Genomic DNA, 15885 nt, shown 5'->3' with positions numbered 1-15885 from the left:
GTTATGAATTCACAATATAGTCATCTAAATATACAACAATTTAAAAGGATTTTGATTAAAGTTTATCATTTTTTGGGCAATAATAATAGATTTTCTTAATAATTCCTTACGTAAAAGATTTGAAAGATGGTTATTATTGAAATGTGGTTTTCTTTTTTTTTATTTCTAACAAAGAAATAAAACCAGATAGTGGGTGTCCGAGAATTTTCTGAATACTCTGATATTAAGTGAACAATTTATTTATTAAGATACAAAATCGGGGTTTTATGAATTTAGAAATATAAAAAAGGACGTTTTTTATCGGTAGTGAAAGAAATTTAATGAGTGCATCATTAAGTAATTTGCCAGAAATCAATTTGATGCCATGTTTGTTGTAAAATGGCATCTATGAGTTCGAATGCGTTAACAATTCTCTCCTTAAGGCCATAAATATTCAATAAACGGGATCTTTGTATACATTATCCTTGATGAAACCGGTCAAGCGATTTGGGAATTAGTTGTTGAGGGATTCGCGTACAAATATACTCCAATGTGGTGATTGCACTCAATCTTTTTGGAATACGATTTCGGATTGTAAATCTACATGCTGAGATTAAACAAACCCTTCTCACAAGTCTATATATAGTTATTCGCATTAACTGCGAATAACTATATATATGTTAAAAAACATACATATATATATATGTTTTTTATACAACATATTGTTGTATATGTTTTTATACAACATATATATATATATATATATATATATATATATATATATATATATATATATATATATATGTTATGTATATCCTTGTATAAAAAACAAGGATATATAACTATATTCTTGTTTTTTCCACAAAAAACAAGGATCGAATCGTACGATCGTGAAGCAGTCCGCACCAAAATTTATTTTTGTGTTTTCTCTAATACAGTCAAGTGTAACATGTGGGTTCTTTGAACCCCATATTACGTTCTGAGTGTTCAATTTTCCAGACACGTGAAATTTAGCCTCGTCTTATATAAGAAATTTTTTTAATATAACACTTATCATTTTCAATTCTTTCAATCATTTCCACAGCAAATTCCTTTCTAGCAGTAAGATCTTGTGATGTAATCTGCTGCACTATTTTTAAATTACATGGAATCATTTTAATCCTTTCTTCAAAGAATCGTGAATGGTAGGAGATTTAACTCGCGCGCTGCCTTCTGACTTGATTTCAAAGGGCTGCGAATAAAAGACTAAAGACGAATGATCTCCATATTTTTCCTATGATGTTCTAGGCCTGCCTGAACCCTTCTTATGTTCAAAAATGCCAGTTTCATTAAAATTATCGTACCATGAACCAATAGTTGATATTGATGTGGTTTTAAGTTATAACGTATTCTAAAATTGCGTCATAATTGTATGTCTGATTTTATTTCAATAAACCGATCTACGCATTGTACTTTCATCTGTGGATACAAGGCTACTGATGTATTTAGTCTTATGTATGTAATCACAGCGCGATCTAGTATTTACCGAGGGAAAATTTGTGAATTACTTGTTAAAGAGAAACCAATCATTCATTAATACAATAGGATATTATTTTTTTTGTAATAAGGCATCAAAGTTGTAGACAGCTAGATGTTACATGCGATGTAATTTACGAATGCGCGAAATACGACCTTTTGCGCACAGAAACTATTTGTTGGCTCAACATTATGAGGTTGACATTAGATCTCTGTGAGAATTGGAAACCCGGGCCGAATGGGTAATCGTTGAAAATTTCATCGGGTACCTGGCAAAAGAACGGATTACCGCGGGAATGTAGGGTTCCGTACGGTCTTTTCTGAGTTTTGGTTTTGTTGTTCTTGTGTTATAAGGTTTGATTTATTTTTATTATTTTGTTTATTTATTTTTATTTTTATTTCTATTTTGCGTTATCGTTGCGTGTTGAACTCAACTTCTAACCTTTCGGGTAGGTAGTTGCGGTTTTAATTTCAGTTCCTTCATGTCACTCAGACTTGTTAAAGACTCGACATAGATGTGTTTAGTTTTAAAGAGTACTATTTCCTAGTACTACACCGACGGAAATATCACATGCGGTATTCACGTCGGTGGCATTCGGACTGAGGCAATATCAAGAGATGCCTTTTGCCGGGGTTCTGAGGATGACTTTCAGTAATGCCCATAAGGGCTAGGTAGAAGGGGTGACGTGGCGACCAAAACTACCATATGGAGGGTGTCTTCCCCTACGGGGTCAGGATGTTCAGATAATTCTCGGACAACTGGATTTTTTTAATTATTGAAGGTTAAATATTTTAAAACTGATTTTTCAATATTTAAAACCAAAAATATATTAATCATGAAAATGTTTATTTTTTTATAATCGGATTAAAAATTCATCAAAATTTAATTATTACAATTAACTTTCTGTTTGTTAATTGCCAGAAAATTAGCAATTAAAGCAATCTCATATGAGTCAAAGGTTACTCGTGGAAAAATTGATATGAATTCTCAACAATAACATTAATCCTATTCCATCCTTTTTAGAAGAATAACAAATAAATTGCTTCAATCAGTGAAGACAATAGACGTATTGTAATAAAATAATTAGCATCTACAAAATAGTACAATCCCTGCTTATATTAAATCATTATGTTCAGCATTAAAAAAAGACGAATAATAATAATATTTTCCAGTGATAACGCAAGTAGTATGTAGAACTATGAATACAAAAATACAAACAGATTGTAAAGTAAGGCACACATTTATTTTCCCGATTATTACTTATATAATACAACACAAGATAATGTTTATAAAATGTATTTATAACTCTTCATAAAATTTACGGCGCATGATCAAAGCAATATGTATTTTACATAATATTGGAGTATATTATTATTATATGAAAACTGGATTTTTCTTTTAAAATAACAGAACATATGTTTTTCCGTATTCATAATCGGTAAAATTAAATAATAAAAATTCAACTTACCTGAAAATATAGTACAATCTTGCAACATAAAGTTCCCATAAACCAGGTTTGTGTAACATCCCATACAACAGTTGGCGGAAGACAAAACAATATGACCATAAAATCAGCGACAGCCAAATTCACGATAAAATAATTAGTGACCGTCCTCATTGTCCTGTTCCTATACACCGCTACACATACCAATGCATTTCCCACTAAACCGACACAAAATACGAGACAATGTAAAGCTATCAGTACCCATTCAGGTGCCGATGGAAATATGTGCTGTTCGATCATCTGAATGTATTCGTAGTCACTAACACAATATTCATTCGAACAATTTGCTAACAGTTGATTTTCATCGGTTGAATTACCGTTCTCATCCGATACATTCGTATCCCGATTAGACCTAACGTTTAAGTTTATTTCTGATATCTCATCAACAGAAGGATCAATATAATCTACGTCTCCTATATCAAAATTTTCTTCAACTCGAATGCTTCTATTATTAATCATTGATGAAGATAAAGAGATTGTAGTAAACATAATGATGAATAAATGGACGGCTTTCATAATTGTTATCTGAAACAGAAACATAATTAATTAATTAGTACAATGAAAATGAGGATAAATACTATATAATTAATTAGAATATTAGTAGTAGTAGTAGAGTAGTAGTAGTAGTATTAGTAGTAGTAGTAATAATGCTCTCAGGTAGATAAATCTCTCGTCTGGAACACACCAACCTACGTTCCACGTCTAGGGTGGCAACAGCTGTACATACGTACAATACATATAGTTGGATATCGGGCTCCGAGTAGTTTCTTCGGAAATGTTATCTTTTATTTGACCTGTCCTACACCTTCAGGGCACCAAGTTTGATTGAATTTTTTCGGCCACCAGCAGATCATGTACCTTCAAAAAATTTGGAAATATGGTCTGGATGAAATTAATTATGTCATGATCAGACAACTGAATACCAGTGCAAAACGTAAATTGTTAGAACTATATAATCAGATATGGTGGGATGGAACGTACCAGTAGCAGTGGAAAAAAGCACACATTGTTCCATTTCCAAAGAAAGATAAAAATTTAACGGATCTTAATAGTTACGTCCTATTTCTTTGACGTGCACTATGGGAAAAAGTTTTGAAAAAATGATAAATAATTGTCTCATTTGGATATGAGTAAAAATATCGTCAATACCACTCAACTACGGATCAAATGATTAACTTAGAGAAAATTATGTATAACAGCTTCATCAGAAGAAAAAATTGTGTCGGAGTCTTCTTTGTCCTGCAGAAGGTATTCGGTATGACCTGGCGACATGGAATAATGCTTCAATTACATAAATTGGGCATTCGCGGTAATCTGCCACTTTTACTCAGGAACTATATGAATGACCATACTTTCCAAGTACTCGCAAGAGTACTACCTCAGGAATCTTTCTTGGACTACGCGATGACAACTAAGCAGACAAAAATTCTAATAAACAGCAGAAATTCTAGTGTGGAAGGCACTTGATCATTTTCATACTTCAAAATTATATTTTTTTAATAATATTTAGTTATTTGAAGTTTCGTCTACTATGTACGATTGACGTGTATGAACTGTAAGTTGATTTCTGAGAATGTCGTGATTTGACGAATCTAAATTCGTGATTTGATAAACAATCTACATTTTCTAGGACAAAAGAGAATCTTTTTTTTAAGTATTATTTGTACATGGATGCGTGAACTATATTATAGGCTGATTCATTACACACCAACTTATCGCTACTATGATCGGCGTGCTTTGAAGTAAGTTTTTAATTAACACGAAAACAAGTTTTCAGAAAATACATTCTAACAAAGAATTATCAATTAACATTTAATTACTAGAAACAAGAGCAATACATGCGAAGCAATTCACTTGAAATACATAGTGTTCCGGAAGATAAAACAGAGGATGTATATGAGGTGGTGAAAAATGTGGGCTCAGCTCTGAATATGAATATTTCTAGAGAAGACATAGATGTCTGTCATCGACTTGGAAGGAGACCTAACTCGAATACTCCGGCTGGCATCATAGTAAAATTTGCAAGAAGAGAGAAGAAACAAGAAATGCTTGGAAAAAGAAGAGTCAAACGAGATCTTAGAAATCAACATCTAGGAATTCATCAAAACATGGCTCTAATATACATCAACGAAAGCCTCAGTCCAGCGAAGAGGAAGCTGTTTTCTGCTGCCAGGATATTAAAGAAGGGCAAGCAATACACTTATCTGTGGATCCGAAATGGCAAGATGTTCATCAGGAAAAACCAAGGTGACTCGGCTCTTCCTATTAATTCAATGGATGATATTGAAAAACTTAAGTAAATAGCTGCTTATTGTTATTATTATTATTATTATTATTATTATTATTGTTGTTGTTGTTGTTGTTGTTGTTATTATTTAAGTATTCAATGAGGGTTCTTTATTTTTGTTAAGTATTCATTAGTTAAAATTTTTAAATTTTCTTTACAAATTTAAATAATAAGAAATGGCGGCTAACCATGACGGTTCTTTTATAGAATTTAATAATTATTGTAAAAATGTAGAAAATTTGCTTGTGTTTCACCTAAATATTCGTAGCTTAAGAGAAAATTTTAATGCTTTTATAATGTATTTAAGTAGGTTAGATAAGCCACCAGACGTAATAGTGTTATCAGAAGTTTGGATAAACAATTCTGAGAAAGACTTGTTTTCTATCAATGGCTACAATCAGTTTGCTTACTGTAATGTGTCATACAGATCTGGCGGAGTTATGATATATGTATCTGAACAGTACAAAGTCAGTTCAAATGCAATGTTTAATATGTTTTCTGCTGACTCTATAAAAGTGACTATTAATCTATCAAACACAGATTACAGCGTGTCTCTTGCTTTTATTTGCTATTTATAGACTGCACTCCCACTCTGTTATGTATTTTATAGGAGAGTTAAACTCTGTCTTATCAGTTTCAAATAATGACAGAAGTTGCTAGTTATCGGTGATATGAATTTATGCTTGCTCAAACATTCAAATTATGCAGATAATTATCTAACTATTATGTCTAGTTATGGTCTACAGCAATTAATAAATTCTCCTACTAGAGGCAACAGCTGTCTCGATCATATTTTTTTTCGAACAAGGGATAACATAGACTGTAAACCAAAAGTCATATCCTCTGGTAGAGTTGACCAAGACGTGATTCTACGTGAACTTTCTTTTTTTCGGTCCAAGATATCTTCAAAAAATACATCCTCAATTCTTTTATCTCGAATAGATTATTTGTGTTTACGTAAACTCTTGAGAGATATGGACTGGTCATGCATTTATAAGCAGCGAGATGTATCAGTGGCTTTCGATCATTTCATAACTATTTTAAAATCTAGCCTAGAAAAATCAACCTATGTTAAGAAAAAAACTAATAAGTGCAAACTTCTTAAACCGTGGATGCCACTTGACCTTTGTAAACGACAAGCGTTTAGAAACACGTTGTATAAAAAATCCAAAAGTAGATTAAATGACAGAAAATTTCAACGTTTTTTTCATTCTTATTCGCTTAAGCTAAAGGTAGATATGCAGCAACAAAAGAGGAATTACTATTTTAATTTATTTAATGAAAGTAGAAGGGATGTTAGAAAACAATGGAAAATTATCAATGGAATTCTGGGAACTAGACAAAATAAGAATTCGTTATCTAATCCTGGAGAGCAGATGTATGATTCTCTTCAAATTACGAATGAGATTAATAAGTTTTTTGTTTATGTTGATAATTTAATAAATAGTCTGGATCGTCTTGTGGCTTAAGTAGAGATAAATATAATCGGTGTTTTCCAGAAACACATGTAAATAAATCTTTCTTTTGTTCTCCAACTAGTTTGGAGGAGGTTAGCAGTTGTATTAATAGTCTAACCTCTAATAAAGCTCCCGGCATTGATGGGATTTCGGCTTTTACTTTGAAAAACATTAGCGATATTATATCTCCTATTCTCTCATTTTTATTTAATTTAAGTTTTGAGATAGGTTCTTCCCCTAAACCTTTAAAGCCAGCCATAGTAATTCCTCTTTTTAAGAAGGCTCGGATACTGATATTAATAACTATAGACCAATATCTCTTCTCTCTGTTTTCTCGAAAATATTAGGAAAAATAATGAAGAAACGTTTATTAGTTTTTTAAATGCTAACAAATTTGTAAGCGAAAATCAATTTGGTTTTGTTGAGGAGAAATCTACTGAAGATGCTCTACTTAATTTTTGTTCATCGTTGTTTGAAGGTTTAAATAATAACTTATGTGTAACGGGAATTTTTGTGGATATATCCAAAGCATTTGATTGCGTTGATCATGATATTCTTTTGAATAGGTTATGGGAAGCGGGAGTTAGAGGTATCACTAATAATTGGTTCAAAATTTATTTAACAGGTCGTACACAGTGTGTCCGCTTCAAAAATTCAGTTAGTGATTTAACCCCAATTTCCTGCGGTGTCCCTCAGGGTTCTGTGCTTGGGTCAATTCTATTTTTGGTTTACATCAATAATTTATGTACTGGTAAATTCACAAATTCTCTGACTTGTTTTGCAGATGATACTGCGCTCTCTTACTCCTCAGAAAACACATTTACTGTTAAAAATGAAATGCAAAATGACTTGAATATGCTGAAACTGTAGTTTAGAATAAACAGAATGGCCCTGAGTATTAAAATTAAATTTGTTCATTTTACATTGAGTACCAGGTCTAAGAGGTTTACAGTTGATGATATTTATTTTAAATGTAAACCTTGTCTTTTGGATAATAATTTTTGTAGTAACTGTTTCCGAATAGAACGGGTTGACTAACTAAAATATTTGGGTGTTATAATTGATGAGAGTATCAACTGGAAAGCTCATATAACTAGTATAAAGGGTTACGTGAATTCAGCGCTTAGGAAATTCTATTATCTTAAATATATTTGTCCAATTTCTGTCCTTAAAACAATATATTATTCAATTATTAATTCAAAATTGCAATACGGCATTCGCTGTTAGGGAGGTACGTATATTTCTACTCTCAATCCTGTTATGATTGCTCAAAAGAAGATTGTAAGAATTATGACTTAAGTAAATAGATTTGAACCATCCTTCCCACTGTTTCAAAGATTGCAAATCTTGCCATTAAGGTATATTTATGTTTATCGGGTTTTGCGGATATTCTATATTAGAGGAGTTTATATGAGGGGTAATAATAGTGTTTATTCAGGCAGGCTACAAGCACAGAACCGTGTAGCTATTCCATTTCCGAAAAACGAGGCTTATAAACGCTTGTTCATTTATTGTGCCCCAAAGTTGTTTAATAAACTTCCAGTTTCTATAACTACCGCAAATTCTCTACCAATCTTCTCCAAAAGGCTGAGACTATGGCTTTTGACGTTGCAGGATATTCAATTTCTTTTTAATTAACAAACTAAATTTTTCATTTTTCATCGAGTGACACTAATTTATTAGTCATTGAATAATCATAATTAAGTGTTAAATAAGTCGTTAAGTAATCGTGTAAACATTGAAGGTAAAGTTCTATTATGTGTAATTTTCTTAGGTTATAAATAATTATTAAATGAATCTTTCTGTTTTTATTAGAGAAACTTGTTAGAATCCGTCTCAACTGATTATTTTAAGAAATGATGGTGACCTCAACACAGCTATGTGCTAAGGAGGCACCTATCCTTAGTACATATACTTTTATTTTTTAAGTAATTAACGATAATAAATAATAAAGCATTAATCTAAGTTTATTTGTTAGTCTCTTAAACTGTGTTTTTTTGTTTTTAGATTTTTTCAATTAGATTAAATCTAAGAATCTAATGTTAATTTTTAAGAATTTTAATTTTGTTTTTAATGAAAATTCATTTAACGCTACGTTTAATTAATTAAATTAGTTTAAATGTAGTAGTAATTAAAAACAAAATTAATGATATTGTGATTTTAATTAACTTAAGAGAAATTTTGTAAATTAGTTTATTAATGTTAATTTTATATTTTTCAGTTATAGTTATATATTATTGCATATTGTAAAAACATTCTTTTTTTGTATATCTATTATCCAATTAAGAAATATTATTAAAAAAAAAAGAAAGAAGCAAATAAAGAAAATTAATAATTTTATACTTGTAAACATTACTCTACATAATATTCTACCAGTCAGCCTTCACTATAGATAGAAGCAAAATTCAGGAATTGGAATTTTACATGTAAATGGAAGAAATAATAAAGCTCAGGAAAAGATGTTTCTGAGTTAGTAATAATATTATAGCTGATTTTGAAACGGTTGAATAGATATGAAGGCTGCTGGACAGTATTTCCACTCCTCAAGGATTTTGCTGATTACGTTTACAAGCCTGTGCGTTTGCTCGATAGTAGAATGCCGACAAGGAAACCGAACTGCTAGTCAGGAATTACAAGATCAAGTTCTAAATTAGACCGCATCCACCGAAGGAATAACTTTTCAAATATCTTCGACAGAACAGGTGAAGATAGAAGATAGAAGAAGACCTTGAAAAGGCCTTATTGACTTCACAAAACAAATCGTGTACTGGTTTTCCTGGTTTCGGGACCATAACTATTTGCGAAGCTTTCTATTCCGTTGGAATGTACGTTGTCCAGAAAATGCCACTGAAGAGGGGTGTTATATAAACGATGGCTTTGGAAGATAGAATAACAAGCAATTTGTTTGTAATTAAGTCAAAACCAGGTGATTTCTTTGAACATCTACCTAGAATAATTATGAAAACCAAACAAAAAATATTCTAATAAGTTTTATTTCCTTTGTTCCAGGCATTTTTTTCCGAATTCAGTTAATCAGCGATGAAATCTAATATAAGTTCTACATTTTATCTTGTAGTCTGGTATCTTTTCAGGCTGTATCAGATGGTGACATTAATGGCATTCACTTAGTTAAGACTAACAAACACCTAACACTACATAAAAATAGAAGTAACAATAAATTTCACTCGCTAACTTACTGTTTCCTGAAAAATGTCTGTAAGGAAAGGAAGTAGAACTAATTCTTCCTATTTTTTGTTCGTTTTTCATAATTATTTTAGGTGAATATATACAAATATTAGTCGATTTTTTTTGGCTTTTAATAATTATTTTATTCAGTTTTTAAGACCCAAAATCCACTTGCAACATTCCAAAAGTTTAGGAGAATTAAAATCTGCATTTCTAATTGATCACTACATCAGTCACACAATAATACTATACTACATCAATTATACTATAGCCTAGTATACAATAGTATCCTAAGAAATAATATAGTACAAATAATCCAAGAAATAGAAACGAATTTCTAAACATTATTTAATCATCAGCTTTTTTATTATTAGTCGTATTATTCATTTTTTTATTGTTGCTATTTTACTGTCTGTACCTATAGTTTAAATAATTATTTACATAAAATTCAATTTTATTACTATATATTATAATCGTAATATTAATTTTGCTGAATAAGTTTTCATTATACGTTCTTTATAAGTTTTCATATACAGTTTAGTATGTTATAAAGTAAGCTAAATTAATTATTGAGTCTCAAACTTTTTTCCTGTTAATATTGAAATTTACATAATTTTACTAGGTCTAACTGTTTTACTATGAGAAAAAAGGAGAATACTCATTCAGAAGAGAAATCTCGGTTTTTATGTTAAGATATTTGACAAAATATTATAAATTTTTAAACTTTAACCGTAATATATTATAATATTTGTATTTTAACTGTATGTAATTTTTATGTGTGTACTATATCTCAAAATATAATACACACATAAAAACCTGTTTTTTTTTCTTACTGAAGAAATACTCTATATAAACGTATAAATTATATCTACATGTACGGTCTTACAGATGATTCTAGCTTATTAGACTTAAAATTAAGAAGAATTTGACGATACTGTATTTGTCAATTTTTGACAAATATCAATAACTATTCATTTTGAAAAATAGAATAATTAAAAAAATACTTAATTCCAGTGAAAAATTACAATTTATATTTAAGAATGGAATACAATTTTTTTTCATACTGATAAATAATTATTAATAGTTTAGAAAATTGTAATATCATATCATTCCATATCACTGATATACAGTATCATAATTTTAATTTAAAAAAAAATTAAAATTATTTATTAAAAAAATGCTTTTAGGAACTCTCACAAGAATATAATTACAACTAAACAATCTAATTCATCCGAAAATAACAGGATATTCTTCAGGGTAGAAATCAATTGTAAAGATCTTATATCAGTATTAGAAATCAATAGCAGCATTTTAAATCTCTTATTCTTAAAGAAAACACGCGTAATTAAAAATAATTAAAGCGTTATTAAAAAGCAAGTAAGATTTATATATGATGATTATGAAAGGGAAAAATGGATTTAATTTAAAATATTAAATTTATATTTATTAATATATATAGTCAATTAAGATTTAAAAAAAAAAATAGTTATCTTTACCGGCAAATTGTAATATCACAGAATACTTGGTTTATCAGTGATTGAAGTGGTAAACATACAATTCACTTTTTAATTAAAATTTAAAAAGAACTTTCTGATGAAGAAGATTTCCATCAAGAAGTAATTTTACAGGTATAAAATTGCTAAACACGGATAAACAAAATCGTTATTTTTTTTTATTTTTCGGTGCAAAGTTTTATTTACAAAAGTTTTAAGTAAAGTAAGTGAGTAAATTAGATGCTTGAATGACAAAGTTTCCACTGAAACTCTTCATGAAAATCCATATAAGCAAAGTTATACAAAAAAGTGAAAACAAAAACAGAGCAAAAAAAGCTTATTCTAAAATAATTATTAAAAATGTAAACATAACACTAAGTTGGAGATGACAGACTCAATTTGTAATACGTGTTAAAATTAACTTAAAAGAAAGATTATTCTAAAAATAAAAAAAAAACTGTTAAACTCATGATAAAAATATTAAAGATAATAATTATTTTATAAAAATAAACAATTCTCATAAAAAATAATTCTCTAAAAAAAATAAACAGTAAAATTTAAAAATATAAGATTTGCATAACAAAACGTTTACTTTATTAAGAAAATATTGATAAACAATATTGTAGTAATATTTATTTATAAACTATATTTACTTGTTTAATAACAATGAAAGTTATATTAGGTTTTCCCTAGGATTCTATTAGTTGGCATATAATTTTCACACGATAATTCACATATGATAATATGTGTAAGCATATTATAATTACTATGCTTGATATGATTTTTATTACTCTCTTAAAAATTAAATAATATAAACAAAATTTGCTTATAGATGAACTGTGTCGGTTGTATATAAACATGAAGCCATTTCATACGTTTTCCCCCCATTATAAACGCAATAGATGTAAGCAAACTGTAATAACTGTGGAACTAAAAGAAGAATGAGTAAAGAGAATGAATTTTATAATAAAATTTCCAGACGATTACAAGAGTAATAAAAATTAAAATCTCTTCACTTCGTGTCTAGCACATTAACTATCATCCCAATAGGCTGAAAAATGTAAACTATATGTTTAATGTCATTAAAAATCAAACCGTATAATAATTATTCTACAGTAAATATTGTGCCCGTGTTTTGTCTGGTTCAGCGTTAATATACCCTGAATTAATGATATTTAAACGCAGATGAGCAATTCACAATTTAAACACAGATGGAATGGTGTATGTGTAAAAAAGATACATATTACAATAAAATTTCCAGAAAATTAAAAGAATAATAGAATCTAAATTTCTTAACTATGCGCCTTGTTCATCTCCATCGAAAAATTAGTCTAAACTTTTGCAAATTTTTCTGAACGTTAATATTTCATATCATAATTCTCTTCAGTTTAACAGAGATTTATTGTAATAAATCCGTAACACCTATAGCAGAATTTTCCTCTACATTCGATAAAATAATAAATTACAAGACCTATCTTTGATAATTTATTTTGTATGTGACATTTTCTAAAGAATGTATTTCAATTATCTTTTGAAAGTAGAGAATTTTTTTATTTTAATGGTATAATAAAATTTAAGTAATATCGTGTCGTTAGATACATAGATTTACATTTATATCCTACACAATAAAAAATAAATTAAATTTAAATCAGAACGCAATTGGGGTATATAAATAATGCAACTACTTTATTTTAAAAATCAAAAATAAATTTTAAAAATGTTTGTGGTGAACAATTTAAGCACTTAAAATTGATTCAGGAGACATATTTTTTTTCTGATCTGAATTAAATTATGAATACTCAATATAAGTGGTTTTATATAAATCAACGTAGGATAATTTTTATTATTATTTATAAATCAAGTAAATTTAATTTCTGAAAAAATACTTTAGTAGGTGTTTCTTAATTAAATTTGGATAAAAGAATAAGCTGAAAGAAAATTCTACAAAGATATGAAAGAAAATTTTCTATTTTTATAGAAATTTTACGGTAGTTATTCTATTATTAAGGATAACCTTTAAAATTCTACTGTGCTAAAAATAAATAAATAATAAGTAATCGAAAAGAACCACAGAAAGAAACAAAATTACAATGAATAATAATCTGTATTTTACCAAAGAGTTGTGACAAATTCAAAATTATATATTAAGAAAATGTTATATCTCGTAATCATAAAACATGTTTTAATATATCAATTAAATTACTTGTTTAGATGGAAATCATATTTTAAATATGATATTTTTAGAAGAACAGAAATATTAACATTTTAATTAATTAATTATAGTCCAAGAAAAAATAAAATAATATTACTTTTACTTAAAGAAAATTTTGAAATAGCAGGGAGAAACTATTTATTTCATTGCTCAAAATATCTCCGACCCGTAACAGGTTGTACTTCTTGGCAGCAGCGCTACTTTCTGAACAAAAAGTGATACATTGTAGTAGAAACAACTAATGCATTAAGCTAACTGCTTATAATAAGCTAAACAAGAATACTTCACGCATTCCTTTTTTTTAACAGTCACTATCAATTGTTTTTTTAACAATCTTTTATATCATACTTTCCGCAATTGATTTTTCATTAAAAAAAATTAATTTAATATAATACATTATTAATTTACATAGTATTGGTTAATTTTGCATTTTATGTTAATAAATTATCTTCTCTTCAGCAAATATAATAAATATACATATTTTGCCCTCTCTCTCTCTCTCTCTCTCTCTAAATATATATATATATATATATTTAGATAAGGATATAAGAATATATATATAAGGACCTCTAATATATCAATACTTCTTACATCGTATTTCATGCTTTTAACGCATTATCACAATTTGTATCTGTTTCTATGTAGCTTATTAGAAAACATTCCATCTGAACAAGTAAGTGACTAATTTTAATCATATTAGAAGATAATATGGACCTCTTTCTCACAATCAAAGGGGCGGTCTCGCCATGCGAGGAAGGGGGTTCTTTTTGCCCGAAATGGTTCTGGGGAGGACCTCCACCTCCGTATGTGGGCACCACAGAGATGGCGGGAAGGAGCGGAGGAAGGATCCACGTCATCGTTAAGGACGTGGATGCACTCACCACCCAAGAAAACTTTATTACGGACCTTCGTAAAATCACGGAGGAGGTGGTGACACTGCACGTATTGTTCACGGTGGCAGTGTCGCCTATCCTTGCCAACAAGTTGTTGGCTGATGGCCAAATTCGAATAGGATGGGTGGCCTGTAGCTTGGTGAGGCGCACTGTTGAAAGCCCTTGTTTGGGAGAGATGGAAGGCTCTCATCCCACCTGCGATGAAAGGGCGGGGACTCCATTCCATTAGCTCTGCCGGGAATGTAAAACGTAGTCCAGGTGGGAGATCCCTTTTTGGGTTCCCCAATAGAGGCGTAGTATCAAGACCGGAGTCCCGGCGAGGAGACCTCCTTGGGGGTTTCCTCGCTAGAGAAATAACATTCTAAGACCGAGTCCCGGCTGTCTGGGTGGTGCCTTGGGGAAGGCGTTAGCCGAGCCCAGGGTAACCAACGAGGTAGTTTGTGGCAATGGCACCCCCCCCCCCCCGAAATTGCGTTAATGCTTAATTGCGGGTCCGATTCCGGGTGTCAGGGTGAATAAAGACGAGAAAAATAATATTTTCATCTAAAAAAATAAATAACATATCTAAGTCCTTTTTATTTTTTAAGAAAAAAAAAATTGAATAATAAAAATTTCCAAAACAGTAAAAATTGCAATCCCTTAAATGCATGACAAAGTTGATCAAAAATTAAAATTTTTAATTACTCGCTTAAAAAAGCCTGAACTCTTTGTTTTATCTTTCCAAACATAATTAGCAGAAACTTTCTCAATGTAATCATCAGTAGCCCAGTTATTAGTTACGTCCATCTTTTAAGAGTTTCTTAAGTATGTAATAAAAAATGCTATTTTAGTCAAATATTTGTGTATTCGTAAATTCTTTCTGTTCTAGTATATCAAGATTTTGATTTAGATTTGTTCAACTAACTTAGAAAACACGAAATGTACAAATACATAAAACTATGCAAATGCAACTAATCAAGTAAATAAATACTTACTGATCAAGTTTGATAACATATTAAATGGATTCCTAATCTTAATAAGAAGGGTGAGATTACCAACAGCTTAACGATAACTACGCTGCTGCTAATTACATCTGAAAGGTCAAATTGAAAGAAATGGTAGTATATTGTCTTGTATTAATTAAAAGTAAGTTATGAAAAGTTTGATAGAAGTTCATGAATTGGTCAGACATGAACTATGTTGAAATGATGAATGGTTTGCAATCAGTGCCGTCACAAGAAAAAACTCGCGAATGTGTATCAATCAGTACACGTTTTATTGTTCAAATTTTATTCTATTAAATATACTGTAATTTTTATCATTTTTTTGTAATTTTTAAGAAATTATATTTATACCACACAGTAATAAACTCAATTTCT

At 29.6% G+C, this 15885-nt stretch overlaps 1 protein-coding gene across 1 annotated transcript in view; it reads right to left on the bottom strand.

The window, feature by feature from the left end:
• Nucleotides 1-2954: 2954 nt before the first annotated feature.
• LOC142317859 (orexin receptor type 2-like) overlaps nucleotides 2955-15885 on the bottom strand; it is a 182007-nt gene continuing 169076 nt past the window's right edge. The window contains exon 2 of the mRNA XM_075354408.1: nucleotides 2955-3524. Within this exon, the coding sequence (XP_075210523.1) occupies nucleotides 2955-3524 (570 nt within the window). The remainder of the gene's footprint in view (nucleotides 3525-15885) is intronic.

The sequence above is a fragment of the Lycorma delicatula genome, chromosome 1 (assembly GCF_047948215.1).
Source record: "Lycorma delicatula isolate Av1 chromosome 1, ASM4794821v1, whole genome shotgun sequence".
Classification (NCBI taxonomy): domain Eukaryota; kingdom Metazoa; phylum Arthropoda; class Insecta; order Hemiptera; family Fulgoridae; genus Lycorma; species Lycorma delicatula.
The sequence above is the reverse complement of the archived record's forward strand: the minus strand, read 5'-3'. Positions and strand labels throughout refer to the sequence as shown.